Source organism: Thamnophis sirtalis, unplaced genomic scaffold (genome assembly GCF_051295495.1).
Source record: "Thamnophis sirtalis isolate CommonGarterSnake01/CBP01778 unplaced genomic scaffold, rThaSir2_p1.2 scaffold_9, whole genome shotgun sequence".
In the NCBI taxonomy this organism is placed as follows: domain Eukaryota; kingdom Metazoa; phylum Chordata; class Lepidosauria; order Squamata; family Natricidae; genus Thamnophis; species Thamnophis sirtalis.
The window spans coordinates 34,966,636-34,986,971 of NW_028261389.1; the positions used below are offsets into that span (position 1 = coordinate 34,966,636).

Sequence of the window (20,336 nt, forward strand, 5' to 3'; positions counted from 1 at the left end):
ATTGACTACTCCATTTCTTCTGAGGGATCCTTGCCCATAGTATTATACCTGATGGTCACCTGATTTAAATTCACCCATTCCTGTCCATTTTAATTTGCTGATTCCTAAGATTTTGATGTTCAGTCTTGTCATCTCTTGTTTGACCATGTCCAGCTTGCCTTGATTCATGGATCTTACATTCCATGTTCCTAAGGAGTATAGATCTTTACAGCATCGGGCTTTCCTTTCACCACCAGATATATCCACAGCTGAGTGTCCTTTTGGTTTTGGCCCAGCCACTCACTCTTTTTTGCACTACTAGTACCAGCCCTCTGCTCTTCCCCAGTAGCATATTGGACACTTTCTGACCTGAGGGGCTCATTTTCTGGCATCATATCTTTTTGCCTTTTGGTACTGTCCATGGGGTTTTCATGGCACAGATACTGGCATGGGTTGCCATTTCCTTCTCCAGTGGATCATGTTTTGTCAGAACTCTGCTATGACCTGTCCGTCTTGGGTGGCCCTGTACGGCATAGCTAATAGCTTCATTGAGCTATGCAAGCCGCTTTGCCATGACAAGACAGTAATCCATGAAGCGTTGCTGCCTTATTGTTTGTTTATTATTCATATCATAAAGAACGGTAAGTATTTAGGTGACAATTCATTGTTGTAAAGGAAGATTATACTGCTCAGGAGAGGACTGTGTTTAAGGACTGTCTTCCTGAATATAATAAAGTCAGAATGTGCTCAGCATCACAAGATTTTTAACACCATTAAAGCGGATGGTAGAATAATTACAAAGGATCTGAAACTAGAATTGGAATGGAATATCCTAAAAGGGCTAATATCTATATAAAAAGCTATGTATTGAAATTTTTTGTTGTAAATTTTTTTTTTCAAATCTCATTTCTACTATAGCAGTTATCAAAATATTATTGGAAGATAAGATCTAGTGCCACACTAAGGAAACCACTGCCATACTAATAACAGCACTGTTTTCGTTGGTACTAATATTCTTCAAGCACCTAGCTTATTATAGTCATAGTGACTCTACTTTTAAAACATTTTAATATAATAATTTTGTTTTCATTTCCTTTAGTTCCAAATGCAAACTTGTATATTCAACTAAATGCACTACAGTTCACTTTGGACGAGAGAAGTATTCTTTGGATAAATCAATTTGTATTGGATATGAAACAGAGTCTCAGTCAGTTTATGGCCATGTACAAGTTAAATGACAATTCAAAATCAGAAGAACATGTTGATGTTCGAGTTGATGGATTAATGATAAAGGTACAGTTTGCAAAAGCATAACACAACATTGCTAAGTGTTTCTTTCCTATATAGAATGATGCATGCCAACAGTCCTTGTTTTGAAACTCTTTGAAACTGGAGCCATTTTTAAATGACAGATCATGGACAATGTGCTAGTGATTGCCTTGGTTTCTAACTTTTATGGGATATTTGGACCTTTCAGATTTTTTAATTTTCAAATTTCTAACATAGCTGAAAGAACCTGCATGTTTTTGAATATATTTCTCAATATAACACTGATACTACAGTGGGGCAAAAAAATATTTAGTTAGCCACCAATTGTGCAAGTTCTCCCACTTAAAAAGATGAGAGAGGCCTGTAATGGACATCATAGGTAGACCTCAACTATGAGAGACAAAATGAGAAAACAAATCCAGACAATCACATTGTCTGATTTGGAAAGAGTTTATTTGCAAATTATGGTGGAAAATAAGTATTTGGTCAATATCAAAAGTTCATCTCAATACTTTGTTATATATCCTTTGTTGGCAATGACAGAGGTCAAATGTTGTCTGTAAGTCTTCACAAGGTTGGCACACACTGTGTCTGGTATGTTGGCCCATTCCTCCATGCAGATGTTTTGGGGCTGTCGCTGGGCAACACGGACTTTCAACTCCCTCCAAAGGTTTTCTATGGGGTTGAGATCTGGAGACTGGCTAGGCCACTCCAGGACCTTGAAATGCTTCTTACGAAGCCACTCCTTTGTTGCCCGGGCAGTGTGTTTGGGATCATTGTCCTGCTGAAAGACCCAGCCACATTTCATCTTCAATGCCCTTGCTGATAGAAGGAGGTTTGCACTCAAAATCTCACGATACATGGCCCCATTCATTCTTTCCTGTACACGGATCAGTTGTCCTGGTCCCTTTGCAGAGAAACAGCCCCAAAGCATGATGTTGCCACACAACAAGTTGTGTTTCAATCAAACAGTTCTACTTTGGTTTCATCTGACCATATGACATTCTCCCAATCCTCTTCTGGATCATCCAAATGCTCTCTAGCAAACTTCAGATGGGCCTGGACATATACTGGCTTAAGCAGGGGGACACGTCTGGCACTGCAGGATCTGAGTCCCTGGCGGCATAGTGTGTTACTGATGGTAGTCTTTGTTATGTTGGCCCCAGCTCTCTGCAGGTAATTCACCCGTGTAGTTCTGGGATTTTTGCTCACCATTCTTGTGATCATTTTGACCCCACGGGGTGAGATCTTGTGTGGAGCCCCAGATCGAGGGAGATTATTAGTGGTCTTGTATGTCTTCCATTTTCTAATTATTGCTCCCACAGTTGATTTCTTCACACCAAGTTGCTTGCCTATTGCAGATTCAGTCTTCCCAGCCTGGTGCAGGTCTACAATTTTGTTTCTGGTATCCTTCAACAGCTCTTTGGTCTTCACCATAGTGGAGTTTGGAGTGTGACTGTTTGAGGTTGTGGACAGGTGTCTTTTATACTGCTAACAAGTTCAAACAGGTGCCATTAATACAGGTAATGAGTGGAGGACAGAGGAGCCTCTTAAAGAAGAAGTTACAGGTCTGTGAGAGCCAGAAATCTTGCTTGTTTGTAGGTGACCAAATGCTTATTTTCCACCATAATTTGCAAATAAATTCTTTCCAAATCAGACAATGTGATTGTCTGGATTTGTTTTCTCATTTTGTCTCTCACAGTTGAGGTCTACCTATGATGTCAATTACAGGCCTCTCTCATCTTTTTAAGTGGGAGAACTTGCACAATTGGTGGCTGACTAAATACTTTTTTGCCCCACTGTATATAATATTTCCAGTGCCTGTGATTGTATATTATAGATAACATCGACTATTAGCTTTTTATGAAAAGTTCTAACAGTTGTGGGAGAATACACAACATTTAAGTATATGTATTCTATGTTCATAAATAAATGGTAATTTATAAATTAATCTCCATGCTATGGGATTGGAAGTTTTAAACTTCCCCCACTCATACACAACTATGGGCAGCTTCTAAGTATTAAAGCAACAATATGTTTGCCTGGGACAAACAAATCAAATAGCTGGACTGTTTGAACCTAAAAAGAATGACAGTATGATAGGCACATCAGAAAAGAAATATTTAGTGAATCAGTGATGTACATGTAGCCGTGGAGATCAATTTATTAATAAATAACATATTGGGGATAGTAGTTGTTTGATAGTCAAGGGTATATGAATTCCTTGGGCATAGAAATCTTTAAAAGGAATACATTCCTCTGCAGAATTACAGCAAGCTGAGATTTATTACTACTTTGATTTAAAACTTGACCAAAAATAATAAAACAGGGCAGGTTATAAGTAGTCAAAATATAATAATAAAAGCAGTAAGATAAAAAAGAAAAAACATTTACATAAATCAAAATACTTGTGCAAACAAAAAGTATTTAACCAGTACTAAAAAAATATATGCAGCGATAGTATTACTCATGCTTACATGAGAAGATCCATATTTGGAGACTACAACAGAGGACTCGCTGCTATGCAATGTATCCAAGCTTTAAGAAAAAATACTTTCTGACCATATTAAACATGGACTGGATATTATAGCCAGAAATGATCCTTCAACTATTTGACATCACTCTGGGTTTTAAAGATAGGCAGATCCAATTTCTTTAGACTTAAGCCAGATCTACAATTTCTGTTTGTCTAATAATCAGTTTGTCATTCACCTTATCCTGAGTGCAAGAACAATACTTCACCTAGTCCAAGTCTACTGAAAATGCACTCCCAACTTCTCTTTTGAAAAGTACTTCAGAAGTATTGTTTTACATTTGAAGCCATGTTAAGCCATTTTGAGTATTTAATCAACTGTACTTTATTCCTGTTTAATGACATCTGCAACTCCAATTGCCTGTAGTACTTGACTTGCTCATTGTCTCTAGTAGCTGATGATTTTTTCACAATGAGTTGCTATGGTCTTAGCTAGTCAGATTCCTTTTTCCCCTTCCAGTTGATCCAATGGTTCATAAACATCCTGGAGTCTAGTACATTCATTCCATTCCATTCTGTGGACAACCTTGTATGTCCTAGCCATCCTGTCCTTTCTTTCTTACATTGTGCCCACTGTTCTGCAATAGTCCTCCTTCCCTTAATGTTTGAACAATGTTACAAAACATCAATGAATGGTACTGTCTTGCTTCCTTGAATTTCAACTATCAGTTCTTTATTGATACAAAATTTCTACCCACCACAGTGGAACAAAGGAACAATTTGTTCCCTCTGCTTTAACAATGGTAGCATTGAAGCTATGGTTTTAGTAGCTTCAAAGGAGAAACATGGGAAAGATGTGTGAAGCCATTCATGTATGTAACATCTGAGAAGCAAATGAACAGGAACTGGTAAAAAAGTGACAATATTTAAAAGGAGAAGGCAGGAACTTGTAACACCACCAACATAGGAGCCAGGTAGCAAGGGTTGCCTTCCCTGTTTGTAGCCAGGCAACAAGAATTGCTTTCCCTTCTTGGATGGAAAGAGCAGGATAATGGAATGATCAATCAGATACTGTGGTAGCACCATGCCTCTTTTAAATCCTGTTTTTAGGAACAAGTGGGAGAAGCATGAGAGACAAGCAATATAGGTTTCTAGGTAGAATTTCTCCTAAAGGAAATGAGTAGCCAATGCAGTTCCTTCAGAATGGATATGTTATTCCATTTGACTACATTATTCACAGTACTAGCTGTTTCAATCTGAACTAGCTGTAACTCACACATTATCTTTAAGGCTCTTTTTTATATACTGCTTGTTAAAACTAATCTGGTCAGAAAGTTATTAGAGTATAAACTACCATAGCAGGTTTTTTCAACAGTGGCTCCTCTTCTATGGAACATTTTCCTTTGGGAGATTAGAATGGGGCTGGCCCTATTAGCCTTTTGAAACACTGGCTATGTTCCAGTGCCTAGGATGCTGACTTGTTAAGTAGCCAAGTATCTTAGCTGATATGTGTATTTAATTCAGAAGTTTCTACTGGGTTTTATTGTTTCAAAATGGTTTTAGTATTTTAATACATTTTTGAACTTTAAGCCTCAAAGAGTCATTGACTGAGATAAATAGCTATAGAATTCATTGAATAAATGTAAAAAAAAATTAGCTTGCCTATTTTATTAAGCCACAAGGCATTTCTGCCTTTATTAGCCATATATCCTAATTCTTTCTCAGGAAATTATTATTTAATGTTGTACAACAATACTCAATTAGTAAATTCATCTTTTCCTTTGCGTCATCAACTTGACACTCAGTTGTCTTATACTTTAGATTTAAGACCAAATCCAGTACTAGCCATTGCAGACGGCTATTTTTCTCATTCTCTTGTTTAGCCATTTTGGGGATTGTACAACCCACATTTTGTGGAGCTACATATATTAATAACTTTTATGTGTATTGGTCAGATACTCATTGGACAATTTACTTTTCTTTCTTCTTCCTAACATTTGAAGAATATTTATTCAATGAATTCTGTTTGATCCTCATATATAGTTTTCTAACTAAGTTTACCTTTTTATCATTGTAGCTCATCATTCCTTCTGAAAGGAAGCAAAAACATAAAGATGATCCATATGCAATTTCCATTCAAAGTTCTGAAATGATTGCTACAAATTCTAGACATTCAGCAAACTGTAGACACTCTGATTTGGAAGCAGCATTCCAAAACTTCAAAGACTCTACATTCTTCAGTAGAACTTTCACAGAATTTCCCAAATCTTCTGACAATTTTAATCTTTTACATCCTATTTTTCAAAGACATGCTCATGAACAAGATACAAAACTGCGTGACATCTATAAAGGTATTATTACTCCTCAAATGAATAAATGTGCACTTAAAACTTCAGCTGCATCAGATGTTTGGGCAGTGCATTTTTCTCAATTTTGGATGGACTATGAAGGAATGAAGAGTGGGAAAGGACGGCCGATAAGCTTTGTGGATTCATTCCCACTTACACTTTGGATTTGTCAACCTATGAGGTGTGAACAATCACACAAAGAGCCTTTTTGCAGTCAGGACTCTCTCAACATTCTGAAAAGTGAGTCTTGTGACCTTGCTAATCGCCTGCAGCATAAAAAACGTCTGAAAGAGTATTATAGTACTGAGATGGATGCCTTCCTCACTGGTACTGAAAATTTGTGCTCCACTAAAAGCACTTCGGAGTCTCAGTCTGCATATGTTGCAGACATTCATGTTTTACTTCATATTCAAAAACATGTAAGCATGCAGATAAATCATTACCAATATCTTTTCTTACTTTACCTACAAGAATCCCTTGCGTTACTCCTGGACAACTTGAGGAAGGATGTAGAGACTGTGACAGGGAATCCAGCAAAAGAGGCAAATGTCTGTATTGGGATCTTATTGAAAAGTGCTGACATAGCTTTGTTGCTTCATCCACTAGTGCAAGGAAGCATGTGCAACCCTTCCATTTTAGAACAAGGAGATCCAGGGACATCAGATCCCTTACCCATGGAAAACAGAGAAGCTTATGAATCAGAAAGCAAGCTAGTTTCTACTTCTACTACACAGATGAACAATCTAGATATTAATATTGTAACCAACTGTGGGTCTCTGAATACTAATCTTAATCTTCTGATAGATCCAGTTTTAAAATCAAATACTGACATGGATTTGCCAAGTGAAAGTTCATTTTTGAATGATGCAGCAGAAAAACTTTGGAGGAAAATGAATGAAGAAAGCAATAGTGGGCTTTTCAGTCGTAGTGATTCAGGAGAAATTTGTGAGTCATTAAGTGACAATTCCTTTCCTAGAGAATTGGCTGATATGTCAAACTGCAGAGAAGACCCTATCAAAATGCTGGTGGGCAAGGAAGAAGAGAAAAGTGGTTTCTCAAATAACAAAAGTAAAGCAGAATGCTCAACTGTTAGAGTCATAGAAACTGAAACTGATTCTGCAGGACAGTCTGAGAAGTTTGAAAATGGCAAAGAAAAATTGAACACAGCAAAAATGCTTGCATTTCAGTCTTCATTAAGGTACAGAAAATATTCTACAAATTAACTTGGTTTAGATTCGGGACTTAAGGGTCAGTAGAGTAAAATTAGAGAGATTAAGGATGTTCTGAGTCTTTAGATTATTTGTTGATACTACAAAGCTGGAAATTGGCTGTCAAAATTTTAATGTGTTTTTTTTTAGTATATTGCATCTGTTCTGTACTGTAGTCATAACTTACCAGATTAATCATTTAAATCCTGTTTTCCATACATTTCTTTTGGCAGAAGCCAGTACACCTATAGGAATGCTCCATGTAGTTCTGATACAATATATTGGAACAATAATCAGTATGCAATTGGAGCTGGAGAAAAGTCCCTTGTGGTTGAAATGAATCAGAAGGCATCATTATTTTTTCATATTACCACCTATTACATTCTTATGTTACAAATTCATTTATAAAATGGTGGTGGTTGTGAACATTGCATGGATTTCCTACAATACTTACAATTTATAAAAAAATGCATTTGTCTGCTAAATAAGGGATTTTCTCTTTATCCAGGATCACAAAATCCTAAATCTATCATCCTTTAATATGTATATACACTGTTGGTGTTAACTAGCTACAGGATTATAATATGACTACTGAATGCCAGTGTGAACATATTACTGGGTATAATTACTACTTGTGATTTCAGAATATAATTTCATAATATTTCAGAATATATTTTCAACAACATTTCTTTTAATTATATTTTTAAAGGATTTTATTTTATTTTGTAATTTTTTCTACCTTAAGTAATTATTTCCTAATATCTTTATATCAAAAAGTGGAAAGCCTAAGGAATCGTGCCAGTCCAATCTCCCTGCATTCTCTGTTTCTTATAAGAACATGAAGAAAAGTCCATCACAAGCCTCTTTGGATACCATTTCTACTGACAGTATCTTTGAGGAGCACTACTTGGAAAGTGATGGAAGTGACAGCCAAAGCTTTTTGGAAAAAGGTGTTCAAACTTTCTGACACACTCTTGAATATAAACAAATATCTCTCTTCTTCATAAGAACAAGAACTAACTTTAGTTAATGTTTTAAAAAATATTTCATAAATTTCAGATGTATCATTTTGGCCCACAGTACAATAAACAAATTACCATAATTAGAAAATATGATATATTGATGGCTCTTTCATTTGATTGGTTTAATATATCACCAAAGAGTCTGAGTTTCAGATAACTGAATATGATTGCACGCCTATAATTTGCAAAGTTGTGGGTACTTGTTTATTTACTGTTACATTTTCAAAACTTTAAAGACGTTTTAGATAAAATGCAAGAAAGAATTCAAACAAAGATTTCTTTGTAGCTTTATAGCAGGAATCTGCATCCTATTTTGTTTAAATTTGCTGAATCTTCCTGTCTAGCTGCAGTCGCTCGACCTATCAACTAACTAGATCAGAATGTGATATCCTTTTTATCTCCATTCCATCTTAAATGGCAAAATTTAATCAAATTAAATTGTTTAAAATCAGTTTATTTAATGTAGTTTGATATGCAACTAGATTAAACTAACTTAATGTTTGCATGTGAATATTCAATCTTTATTCACAAAACGTCTCTTTTTTTCATAATGTGAATGTGTCAGCTATCTTATCCACTAAACCAGTGGAAAATATGCGTGATGAAGGCACAGAGAATGAGAATTATGGTGAATCATCTCCAGATGTCCTCAGTGCCAATTCAGAGTGTACTCAGGATGCTAGTGAAGAAATGGTAATGCTCGACAAATAAAGAATACTTTTATATATCTAAACAACTCTTTGGAAAACTAAAATACTTTTTTTAATTGTAGAAGGGGGGGATTTAATGCATAGTCTTGATAAAAAAAAAAGATGCTTGCCAACAAAAATGCAACACAATTTACTACTTTACTGGTGTCATAAAAGTTAAATAAACTTCTAATTTGTACCTTAAACTCTACTAGATTATTAGTTTCAAAATGCTTTAGTAACAAAAAATAGAATAAAACATTGCCTTGTTCTGTTATAATTTTCAGGAAATCGCACCTGAAATCCTAAATCTCTAGAGAAGAGGAGGTGTAGGGGCTAGCAGATTTAATTAGTTCACAAATAGTCCCCTGTCTTATCTCCAGACAAGATGGATATATTTGGTTGGTAGAAGGGCTATTTGGAAAAATTGGCTTAGTTTTAGTTTACTTTATTGTTATTGCACCTCGTACAATGAAATTAAATGCCATCTTCAGTGTACATTATAACTATAAAAATAAAACACAAACACACATCCTTCACATTCTATACAATTGAATTGAAAACCCTTGATATTGTATTAATATGGGGCACTTATATGGGGCAGTCCTATTCTTCAAGAGTTACAGTGGTGCTTTAACATAGCAGTAGACTTATATACCGCTTCATAGGGCTTTCAGCCCTCTAAGCGGTTTACAGAGAGTCAACATATTGCCCCCAACAATCTGGGTCCTCATTTTACCCACCTCGGAAGGATGGAAGGCTGAGTCAACCCTGAGCCGGTGGGATTTGAACCGCTGAACTGCTGATCTAGCAGTAGCCTGCAGTGCTGCATTTAACCACTGCGCCACCAACATTGGTGAACCCTTTTTGATTTTCAATGTCATCTGTTGTCTACACATGTTCTAAAACTAGATAAAGAGAATCCAATTAAAACAAAGAAATAAAAAAAACATTTATTCATTTATTTATTGAGCAAAATGATCCAAAGCTACATATTTGTGCGTGGCACAAATATGTGAGCCTTTGCTTTTAATAACTGATGTGCCTTGCTTGAGCAACAGTAACCAACTAAACATTTCTGACTTTGGATCAGTTCTACGCATGGGCTTGGAGGAATTTTAGTTGATTCCTCCGTATAGAACCGCTTCAGTTTAAGGAGGCTGGTGGACTTCCTCTTGTGGATTACTTCAGGTTCTTCCACAACAACGTTTCTATAGGATTAAAGTCAGTCAGGACTCTGACTTGATCATTTCAAAACATTGACTTTTTTCAACTTACCTACCGGTAGTCTTTGGTGATAAGACTTGTATGTTTTGGGTCATTGTAAGATAGTCAGCAGAACTTTCTAGGAGCCATATTTAAATTCTGGATTTCTATTACAAGTAATCATTGATTTATGACCATAATTGAATCCAAATTTTTTGTTGCTAAGTGACGCAGTTGTTAAGTGGGTTTTACCCCATTTTATGACCTTTGTTGCCACAGTTGTTAGGTGAATGACTGCAGTTGTTAAGTTAGTATTGCAGTTGTAAAGTGAATCTGGCTTTCCCATTGACTTCAGTTGTCAGAAGATCGCAAAAGGTGATCACATGACCCCAGGACACTGCCACCGTCATAAATATGAGCCAGTTACCAAGGGTCTGAATTTGATCATATGTCCATGGGGTTGCTGCAGCGGTCGCAAGTGAGAAAAATGGCCCTGTCACTTTTTTCAGTGTTGTAACTTCAAATGGCCACAGAATGAAAGGTTGTAAACCAAGGACTACCTATACTAAACTTCCAGTTGCATTGACTCTGTTTGAGGTACTATATTGCCTGTAACAAATGTTTCTATAGGAGATCATTAGAATGTATAACACATCTATATATAGATATATATTTGTAATTTGATGAATATATAATTAGCATATTTGATTTAGCAAAGCATCTTTTCAGTATATTGTAGCTAGAAATATTAAAAATCCAAACAAATGTGAAACACAGACTATAGTGATTGCTATTAGCATCTATTATACTTCTAACTTAGATCAGATATAAACAACATTTTGAGATCAAAATGTTTTGCCTAAAACCCCCCAAAAATGTCTCAAGCTATTTCACCCATCCTGTTTTGTTTCAAACTTGAAACATTTATGGAATGGTGGGAACAACACATGTTAAACTTGAAATGAAGTATTTCAAGTTAAAAACATTTTGAATGTGAAACATTTTGTACAACCCTAATTCACAGAGTGAGCATCAAAATTTCCTAAAACTACTAAATTATGCAAACAAAGTATTTGAAAAGGAAAAAACCCTGTCTGAATCTTACTGGATTATCTGCTTTTTGTTTTGGTGACAGATGTCAGTGGTAGTTTTTAAAATATTTGGTATTAATGGTGAAATCGACATCAGAGGTGAAGACACAGAAGTTTGCCTTCAGATAAATCATGTTTTACCAAATCAGCTGGGCAATATCAGTGTTCGGCATTATCTCTGCAACCGAACAGCAGGTAAGAAACAACACAAAAAGGCACTAAGAGTATTTTCATTTTAATCTTGAACAACTTCTCTTTTTGGTAATGGATTATGAAAAATACATTATCATGTTAGACACATACAGTTTAGAGGCCTATAAATATGTATACATACTTTTTTTTAAAAAAATCTGAAAACTGACATGCTCTTTTTTAAACTTCAGAAATTGAAACTACCATTTATCTTATTGAGCACTTGCATCAGCTATATATAGTTTTTTAAATAAAAATTTTATTTTCAGAGAAACAAACACACAACACATATAACATCAAAGCCTCTTCAATTACACACAGTGTGTCGATTGGTTACAAAGTCTTTCTGTGTCCTTTCCGTGGTCCTCACTTGAATTTTATCAATATTCACATATTGAAAATCAAGATATCTTTGTATACATTGTTATTATGCTTCCTCCTATTCTAAGTAATTCAATCATTTTAACATTGATAATATTCTCTAATAGTTTCCAATTCCATGTTTTTCCCCATTATTAGTATCATCAATCTAATATTCATGTATACAAAGTGTTACATTATCCTGAAATCATCCAATGATATTACGTCTTTCTAATTATTTTATATAGAATTGTCTATTTTTTATAAAAAGGCTTTTCAACATCTCCATAATCTTTGCTTACAGTATTGTATAAAATTTCATACTATCAATCCAGTATATATACATGCTTTATCATTATTAATCATTTATTTGACTATAGCTATTATAACATTGTACATAGCACTCAAAATTTAACTACATTTAAGTAAAAATCATTGTGACATTTCATTTCATCATCCTGACTCCTTCCAGAGACAGTGTAGTCCAATATCTCTTGCCATTTGTAAAGTCTGTATTCTAAATGTTTCTTGATAAGACTTATGTGGACTTCTCTTAAGAACTTGTTGTTCATTATAAGAATTCAAAACCCTTTATCTGCTCTGTTTATCAGCTTCACTTTTGTTATCAATAGTGCTTTTGCCGAGATTACTTTCATTATTTCTGCCAAATTTTCTCTCCTTTCTTCATCTATTTTCTGACATCTGAAATGAAGATCCAGTTCATCCAAAACAGACAAGACCTGTTTCCTCTATGCTGAAAAAAATGCAAGGAAATTGATAGTACTTTTGCGGCAATTGATTGCCCCACCTCTCCCTCTTTCTCTACACACACACTCTCACACACACCATCATTTGAAAATACAGTACGTGCTGGAATTCTTGTATTATAATCTTAAACTTCTTTTTGGAGTTACTACTTTAATCTAAATTGCAAAGACGGAAGATTGACAGTATTGTCAATATCTAATACTATTCAATACATCTTAACATGAAGAGATTCTGTGAAGTTTGCAACATCAGCATTGGGAGAAATGACTTTAGACAAATAAGAATGCATGAAAGTGTTAGAGGAAGAACATGCTGTATCTTATTGATCTTTTGAATTTCTATAGGGGTTAACTATTTCTACTTATAATATAAAATTATGGAGACAACCACTTATCAAAATATAGATCCCTTTATTTGGACTGCTTTTATTTCATATTAAAATTTTTATAACAGGTTCAGATCCTAAATGTGCAGCTGGGCCAATTAAACCAACTCCTGAAGTAAGACTAAGGTGGGAAGGTGGACCCAGTGCTTTAATACATTCATTGCAATCTGAAAAAACTGGGTTTCTACAATGTCATGTAGAAGATTTTACTGGTGACTTCCTAACTTCTTCACTTATGAACATTCAACGTTTCTTTGAAGACGAAATGCTTGCAGAAGTGATGCCTATGAATGTAAAAATTTCTAACACAAAAATCAACATAAAAGTAAGTCATTTTTAGTGAGCTTGATACTGGTTTTGTTCAGAGTTTGTATTCACTATATGAATATGCTAACTTTTATAGAAACTATTTCTTTAAAAAATTACTTAATAGTTCCTATAATTGAAGCCAATATGTGTATATTTTTAAAAAGTATTATTGGATATAAGATGGCTTTTGTATAGGGCTTTCTTGGATTTGTACTGAATATGGAGTACACTTTCTCCAGATATATAGTACAATGGTGATTCAGTTATGGAACTTTTTCCAAATAATAATATTTTTTTCCAAAATATAATATTTTATAATAATTATAATAATATTTTCCAAACTTATTCCAAATAATGAACAATATCAGAACTTGACATTTGTTGATTTTGAACTCATTTATAAATGACTTTAAAAAAAACAAACCAAAGGAAATAATCAGTTGTAATAATCTTAGTTCTTGAAACTGAAAGGTTGTCAGCATATATAGTAGTTTCCAGATCCTTACAACTCCAATAAACTCTATATAGGGATATTCTTGAAAAGTGTAGAGTATTTGAAATTGTGTAAAATAAAACAGGTAGGCTATTAAATGGTACAAGGTCAGGACTGACATGTGCATACTAAAAGATCTGCACAGTTGCTAGTTGCTATCCAAGTGTATTTTAAGGTATCAGTATTTAAAACTGCAAGTAGCTTAAAAGTTTACATAATACTTATTAAGATCATGTAAAGGATTGTCTGCCCTGTTGTGAATCTATCTAGCTGTTAATATCTTTAGGAGAAGCTTTGTTGAAGAGGTTTCCATTATAAATGGCCCACCTTGATCCATCTTTTTGGCAAGTAACTGTAATGCTCCAAGGTTATGGAAGACAGTTCATTAAGAGTTAGGTTTACTCCCCTTTTAGTTTAGAAAATCTGTAATTACAAATCTGTCTTGCCAGGCTTTCAATTGTTTATTAATCTGATTGTTCATTTTAATATGATTTTTGTTAACATTTATACTGTTCAGTTTTTCAAAAGGTTCAGTACTTAGATTAGATTAGATTAGATTAGAAAGCAGGGTATTAGCTTAAGACTGATTGGATGAACAAATGAATACAAGATTCTCCTGTGCGCTGCTTGGAGAGTCCAAGCATGGGTTAAATTAGTCTGGTTGCCCAAGGACTGAGGTAATATTTTTCTTTAGCCACGCCTCCTGGTCCTCCTCATTGCCACATTTTTTCCTCAGTCTGGCCCATTAAGGACTATTTTTGTGAGCTCCAGCTTCTAGTTTTAACACAGGTTTGGACTCTCCTCTCTTAGGTTTTTTTCCTTTTTCCTTTTTTGTGTTTCCTTTGTTATTTCTTAGCCTTTACACATTTTCTTGTTTTCTCCCTGAATTTTACTTTGTCTGTCAGTGGACTGCTCAATTGAGGTAGGAACGGACATGTGGGGTGCTCCACCTACTGTGCCTCTTGCGGACGGTGGCGGAGATCCTTCTGGGGATCTTTACCTCCCAGAAGGGTGGTGGAGCTCTCGGCGGTTGCCGGGAGTAGGCAGCGGCTAATTTTTGGACCTTCTGATTGCCGCTAAGCCGCAGGGACATTTGCGGTCGATTTTAAAAGTCGCAGTGGCCATTTTCTCCATCCTCGCACCGGTGCAACAACCATTTTGGAAGCTCATTTTTCATGCGCTTTCTAGGCTTGATTTGCTGCTCGTCCGTCTCTGTGCAGATCGCCACTGAGTGGCCAGCTGATTTTTTTCAGGGCTCCGGCAGGGTCGCTGCCACTGACTCTTTAGCATCAGGCGGCACTGGTGTCTTTGGCTGCCTCGCTGTCATAAACCGGCACAGGGAGTGTTGATTTCATTTTTGCCCCTCCCTGAGTGATCTGCTAGGCGGCTCAACCTCCCTGGTTCGCGATCCCTTAGGACCTGCTTCCCTCAATTGATTGAGGGCTCCAGCTGCAGCAAGAGGTCTCCACAGTTAATACCACCTGCTGACTTACATCATTGACTGCTTTGTGTCCAGATCGAAATGGCTTACATCATTGACTGCTTTGTGTCCAGATCGGCACATATGGAACAGCCAGGCCCATCTTCCTGCTATCATGGTATACCAAGTCCCTCCCAAGCCCCTAGTCAGGCCAAGGCCTCAAGCAAAGACAAGAAGACTAGGCAGGGCAGGGTGGTAGGAAAGGACAGTCATCCCTACCAATCATCCGTGGCTGCAGATAGGGATGCTGAGCACCAGCAGCGGGCTCTCAAAAAACAATTTGTAAAGGCCCAATGTCAGGCAACAAAGGCCAACCCACAGATCACTGCGTGGATTGAGTTGGCCCTTCCCCCCTCTCCTATTGGGAACGCTGTGGGTCATTGAGGAGGAGGTAGAGTCACAAGATTTGTCACCTGATATTTCCCTGCCGGATCCCGGTTCCCCCGCACCTTCTTCTGTATCTAAACTTGATTGAAGGATCAGGGCGTAGCCTCATGGGGGGGAGTCCCACCTTCATCTTCTGAGGGCCAGGCACATTCTTCCTCCAGTACCAAGGGCGGGGTTAGGCTCAGGGAAGATCAGGGGCCCAAACTGTCCACCCAAATGCAAGCGGTTATCGCCAGTGCCATCTCCCAGGGCATAGCCAAGGGGCTTCAGAAGGGGGATCAAATACCAGATAAACCAGCCCCCTCCGGATCCAGGAAGGTAGCGACTGGTGCCAGTCACAGGGTACGTCATCCTTCTCTGGAATTTTCTGTGGTCAGTGAGGTCTCTGTCTGGGAGGACCCAGAGCGGGAGGAGCAGGAGCTCTTGGAGGATAAAGACCTTCCTCCAGATGCTCCTGCCTTCTCCGGGTTCTTCAAGCGCACTTTATTTAAATCCATCTTGCACAAGGCCAAGACCATTACCCAGCTGGGTACTAAACCCCAAGCAGGGCAGAGTTCCTCGGACTCGACCGTCTCCAACCCTAACAATATCATGTTTAAGATGCAGGCTCCTCCACAGGACATTGTTCCTGTTCCCAGTCTCTTCATGATGTAGTTCAGTGGCAATGGGTCCAACCTGGTTCCCTAGCCGCGTCCAATGGTGGGGACAAGAAGCTATATTCAGTGGAATTAAATCTAGAGGACATATTGACCTTACTCTCGGTAGATCCCCCGATAGCAGCCCTCACTTCTAATTCTGTTCTTCCGGCAGACCTAATGGAAGGCCTCAAGGTGGATGATAAAAAGGCAGAGTAGGCCTGCCACAAAACTCATCAAGTGGCAGCCTGGGCCATTAAGGCGTCTTCCTCAGCCTCTTTCTTTAACTGGGCATCCATTATTTGGTTACGCGAACTACAGACTAAACTCCTAGCAGGCAATGCACGTCTCTGTCAGGACATGACCAAAATCATAGCAGCAGCTCAGTACTCAGCCGATACCTCACTTAATGTGGAGAAGTTTGCCTCTAGGGCGCTAGCTTCTAAAGTAATACCTAGGCACCTTCTTTGGTTTTGTCACAGGCAGGCCGATCTGAACGCTAAATGGAAGCTCGCCTCTGCTCCCTTAAAGGGGACCAAACTATTTGGAGAGGTCTTAGACCCCATCGTAATTGAATCTAAGGATAAACGGAAGATCCTTCCTACCCTGAATAAAAAGCAGGATCACAAATATACTCCCTACTTTAGGAGGCAGTCCTTTCATGCAACGAGTCCTCGTTCAACTCCTCCATGTGCCACAGACCGTTCAATCAATCAGCTGACAGGTTCTAGGACAAGCAATCCTTTTGGGACGGGTAGGCAGCAGTATAACTACCTCAGACCCAATCGCGGCAGGGCCTCTCACAGGCCCTTCCGCAAAACCAAGTGACCACTAGGGAACTCCTCCCATTGGGGGACGACTCCAACTTTTCGTCTCTCAATGGGAACAAACCTCAGAAGACTTCTGGGTCTTGCAGACCATGAGGTAAGGACTCTCCCTAGAGTTCATCTCACGTCCCCCAAAAAATTTCATCCGATGCCCCACCCCCTCTTGCCCAATCAAGAGAGAGCTCATGTGCCAGGAGATCATCTCCATCATCTCCTGGAGATAGCATAGAGCAGGTACCATCCAATCAGAAGCAGAAGGGATTTTATTCCATTCTTTTCCTGATACTCAAGAGCTGAGGGGGATGGAGGGCAATACTGGACCTGAAGAACCTCAATTACCATCTTGCAAACAAGAGGTTCAAAATACAATCCCTGCAAACCATCCTACCAGCAATTTGCCAGGGGGACCTGCTCACGTCCATAGAGGCATATCTACACATCCCAATTGGGCCACAACATTGAAGGTTCCTGTGGTTCTTCTACGTGGGCCAACATTTTCAGTACAGAACCCTATCATTCAGCCTCTCGTTGGTCCCCAGAACCTTCACCAAATTTTGTCAGTAGTCGCAGCTCACCTCAGGCACAGACCCGTAAGGCTCCAGTATTACCTGGATGACATATAATCCAGTTGTCCAGGAAAAAAGACTTGCGAGATCTCCAGGTTACCATGAGGTCCCTCCAGAACCACGGGTTCTCCATGAACCTGGAAAAAAGTCATCTCACACCGACCACCAAGCTCCTCCCCCTGGGGGCAGTGATCGACACCTCAATCTGCAAGGTGTTTCTCTCACAGGACAGGATAGACAGCCTAGGCACCCTAGTCCAAAAGATTCAGGGTTGAGGCAGGTCCCTGTGCTGCTCCTCTCGCAATTATTAGGGAAGATGATCTCGTGCATCTCAGTAGTTCCGTGGGCACAACTCCACTTGCGGGAGTTGCAATGGTTCCTCCTGTCTCATCAGAGAGCCAACGGAAGCAACTCCACAACAAAGGTTCGCTTCCACTGAGCGTGAAGAGGTCCTTCAGGTGGTGGCAATCAGTAGCCGTGCTAAAAGGACACCTCTTCAAAGAACCAATGCGAGTACTCATCACAACTGATACCAGCCTTTTTGGCTGGGGTGCTCACATAGGACAACACATGACACAGGGCAGGTGGTCTCCAGCCGAAGCAGCTTGCAACATTAACTGGCTAAAGATGAGAGCAGGGAGACTCATCCTACGTCATTTCCAGCAGGACATTCTACACCAACATGTATTATTGATGACGGACAATGTGGCCACCATGGCACACATAAACTGGGGAGCACAAGATCCAGGAAGCTCATGGCAGAAGCAGAGGCCCTGGGCAGGTGGGCAGAGTGTCACGTCGAATCCAGGTCGAGCTGATCACATCTTGGGGGTGTACAACACCCAGGTGGACTGATTGAGCAGGACCATCATAGACAATGCAGAATGGCGCCTGCACGTAGTCCTGTTCCCACAGTTGGCCCACAGATTTGGCACCCCCGTGATCGACCTGTTTGCCACCCAGGAGAACACACAGCTACATCACTTCTTCTCCTGCTTTCACTCGCCCTGGACGGAAGGGACAGATGCCCTCTGCTGCAAATGGCCTTGGGAACTTTTGTACCCTTTCCCACCTCTTCCCCTTCTACTGCAAGTGATCCACAAAATCATTGCTGAGGGGGTGGAGGTGCTTCTGGTGGCGCCTCACTGGCCCCGGAAGTCCTGGTACGCCAACCTCGTCAGCCTCTCAGTGTCCAGCCCATGGAGAATCCATCAGGGTCAGGTCTCCCTCAGCCAGGGGCTATCGTCCATCCGGAACCCCAGTGGCTCCAGTTGGTCATCTGACACTTGAGGGGGACCTCCTGAGAAGGGACAGCCTCTTGGAGGAGGTGATACGTACCATCCAGGCGTCCAGTTGACCCTTGATGACCAGAATTTACAACGCCACTTGGACCACCTCTGCCAAGTGGTGCGACACCAGCCATATTGATCTGGTCATAGCACCAGTTCCACGTATATTGGACTTTCTATAGGAGGGCCTCGATAGGGGGCTCGCTCCCAATACCCTCCGCCATCAGCTTGCTGCACTATCCATTGTCTGGTCTGGAGATTCAGCTCAGCCCCTCAGCAGACTACTTAAGGTCCAGTGTTTTCTCAAGGGTGCCTCCAATCTGCACCCTCCGGTGGTCGGTTCCACCACAAAATCGCGGAGGACAAAATCGCGCTCGACGAAAGCGCGCATTTGACGTCATCACAGTGCGACGAAAACATCACGCTGTGATCGAAAAATGTAAAAATAAAGCTAAACCGTTCCCCTAACCCCCCCAAACCTAACCCTAAATCTAACCCTAAACCTAACCCTTAACCTAACCCTAAATCTAACCCTAAACCTAACCGTTAACGTAATGAAAAACCTAATGCTAACCCTTAACCTAACGCTAAACCTAACGCTAACGCTCTAAACCTGACCCTAACCCTTAACCTAACCCTTACCTTTATGTGAATCGGCTTGCTTTAATTTTAATTTTATTTCAATTTTTAATTTTTTTCGTCGCGCTGTGATGATGTCACATGCACGCTTTCGTCGAGCGCGATTTTGCCCTCCGCGCTTTTGACGGGTCACGCCGGTGGTCCACCGTTACCCGACCTGGCAGTTATCGGTTGTTCTTTAGGCTCTAACGTCAGCTCCCTTTGAACCTCTTGGTGAGGCTTCCCTCCGACACTTCACATTTAAGACGGTCGTTCTTATTGCTATAACATCTGCAATGAGAATATCGGAGCTGGTGGCCCTGTCTGTCTGAGAGGACCTATGTATTATACATCCGGACAGATTGTGCTTCGCCCGGCCTTCATTCCAAAAATTAACACATGGTTAAGGGTGCAAGAGGTAATTTTACCAAACTTTGGTCTGCGTCCCAGACACATGAGGGAACGGGTCTGTCATACTATGGACGTCAGATGGGCCCTGCATAGATATATTAAATGGACAGCAGAATTCCTCAGGTCCAAGGCCCTTTTCGTGTCATTCCAGCCAGGATCCATGGAGTGAAAGGTAACATCTTCGACTGTTGGCAGATGGCTGAGGGTGTGCATCACGGCTGCATATGAGCACCAGTCTAAAGCAGTTCTTCGACATATCACCACTCACTCTCTACAAGGAGCACAGCCGCCACCCCTGCCTGGGCAATCTAGGCTACAATAGACGAAATCT

General features: G+C 39.4%; 1 protein-coding gene across 2 annotated transcripts in view; it reads left to right on the top strand.

Annotated features, from left to right (window-relative positions):
• The window catches only part of BLTP3B (bridge-like lipid transfer protein family member 3B), a 72,391-nt gene that overhangs the window by 40,192 nt on the left and 11,863 nt on the right, over positions 1–20,336 (top strand). For both annotated transcript variants that reach the window (XM_087723305.1, XM_087723306.1), the window contains exons 13-18: positions 1,079–1,272; positions 5,799–7,267; positions 8,055–8,227; positions 8,865–8,992; positions 11,330–11,480; positions 13,059–13,315. In XM_087723305.1, the coding sequence (XP_087579431.1) occupies positions 1,079–1,272; positions 5,799–7,267; positions 8,055–8,227; positions 8,865–8,992; positions 11,330–11,480; positions 13,059–13,315 (2,372 nt within the window). The remainder of the gene's footprint in view (positions 1–1,078; positions 1,273–5,798; positions 7,268–8,054; positions 8,228–8,864; positions 8,993–11,329; positions 11,481–13,058; positions 13,316–20,336) is intronic.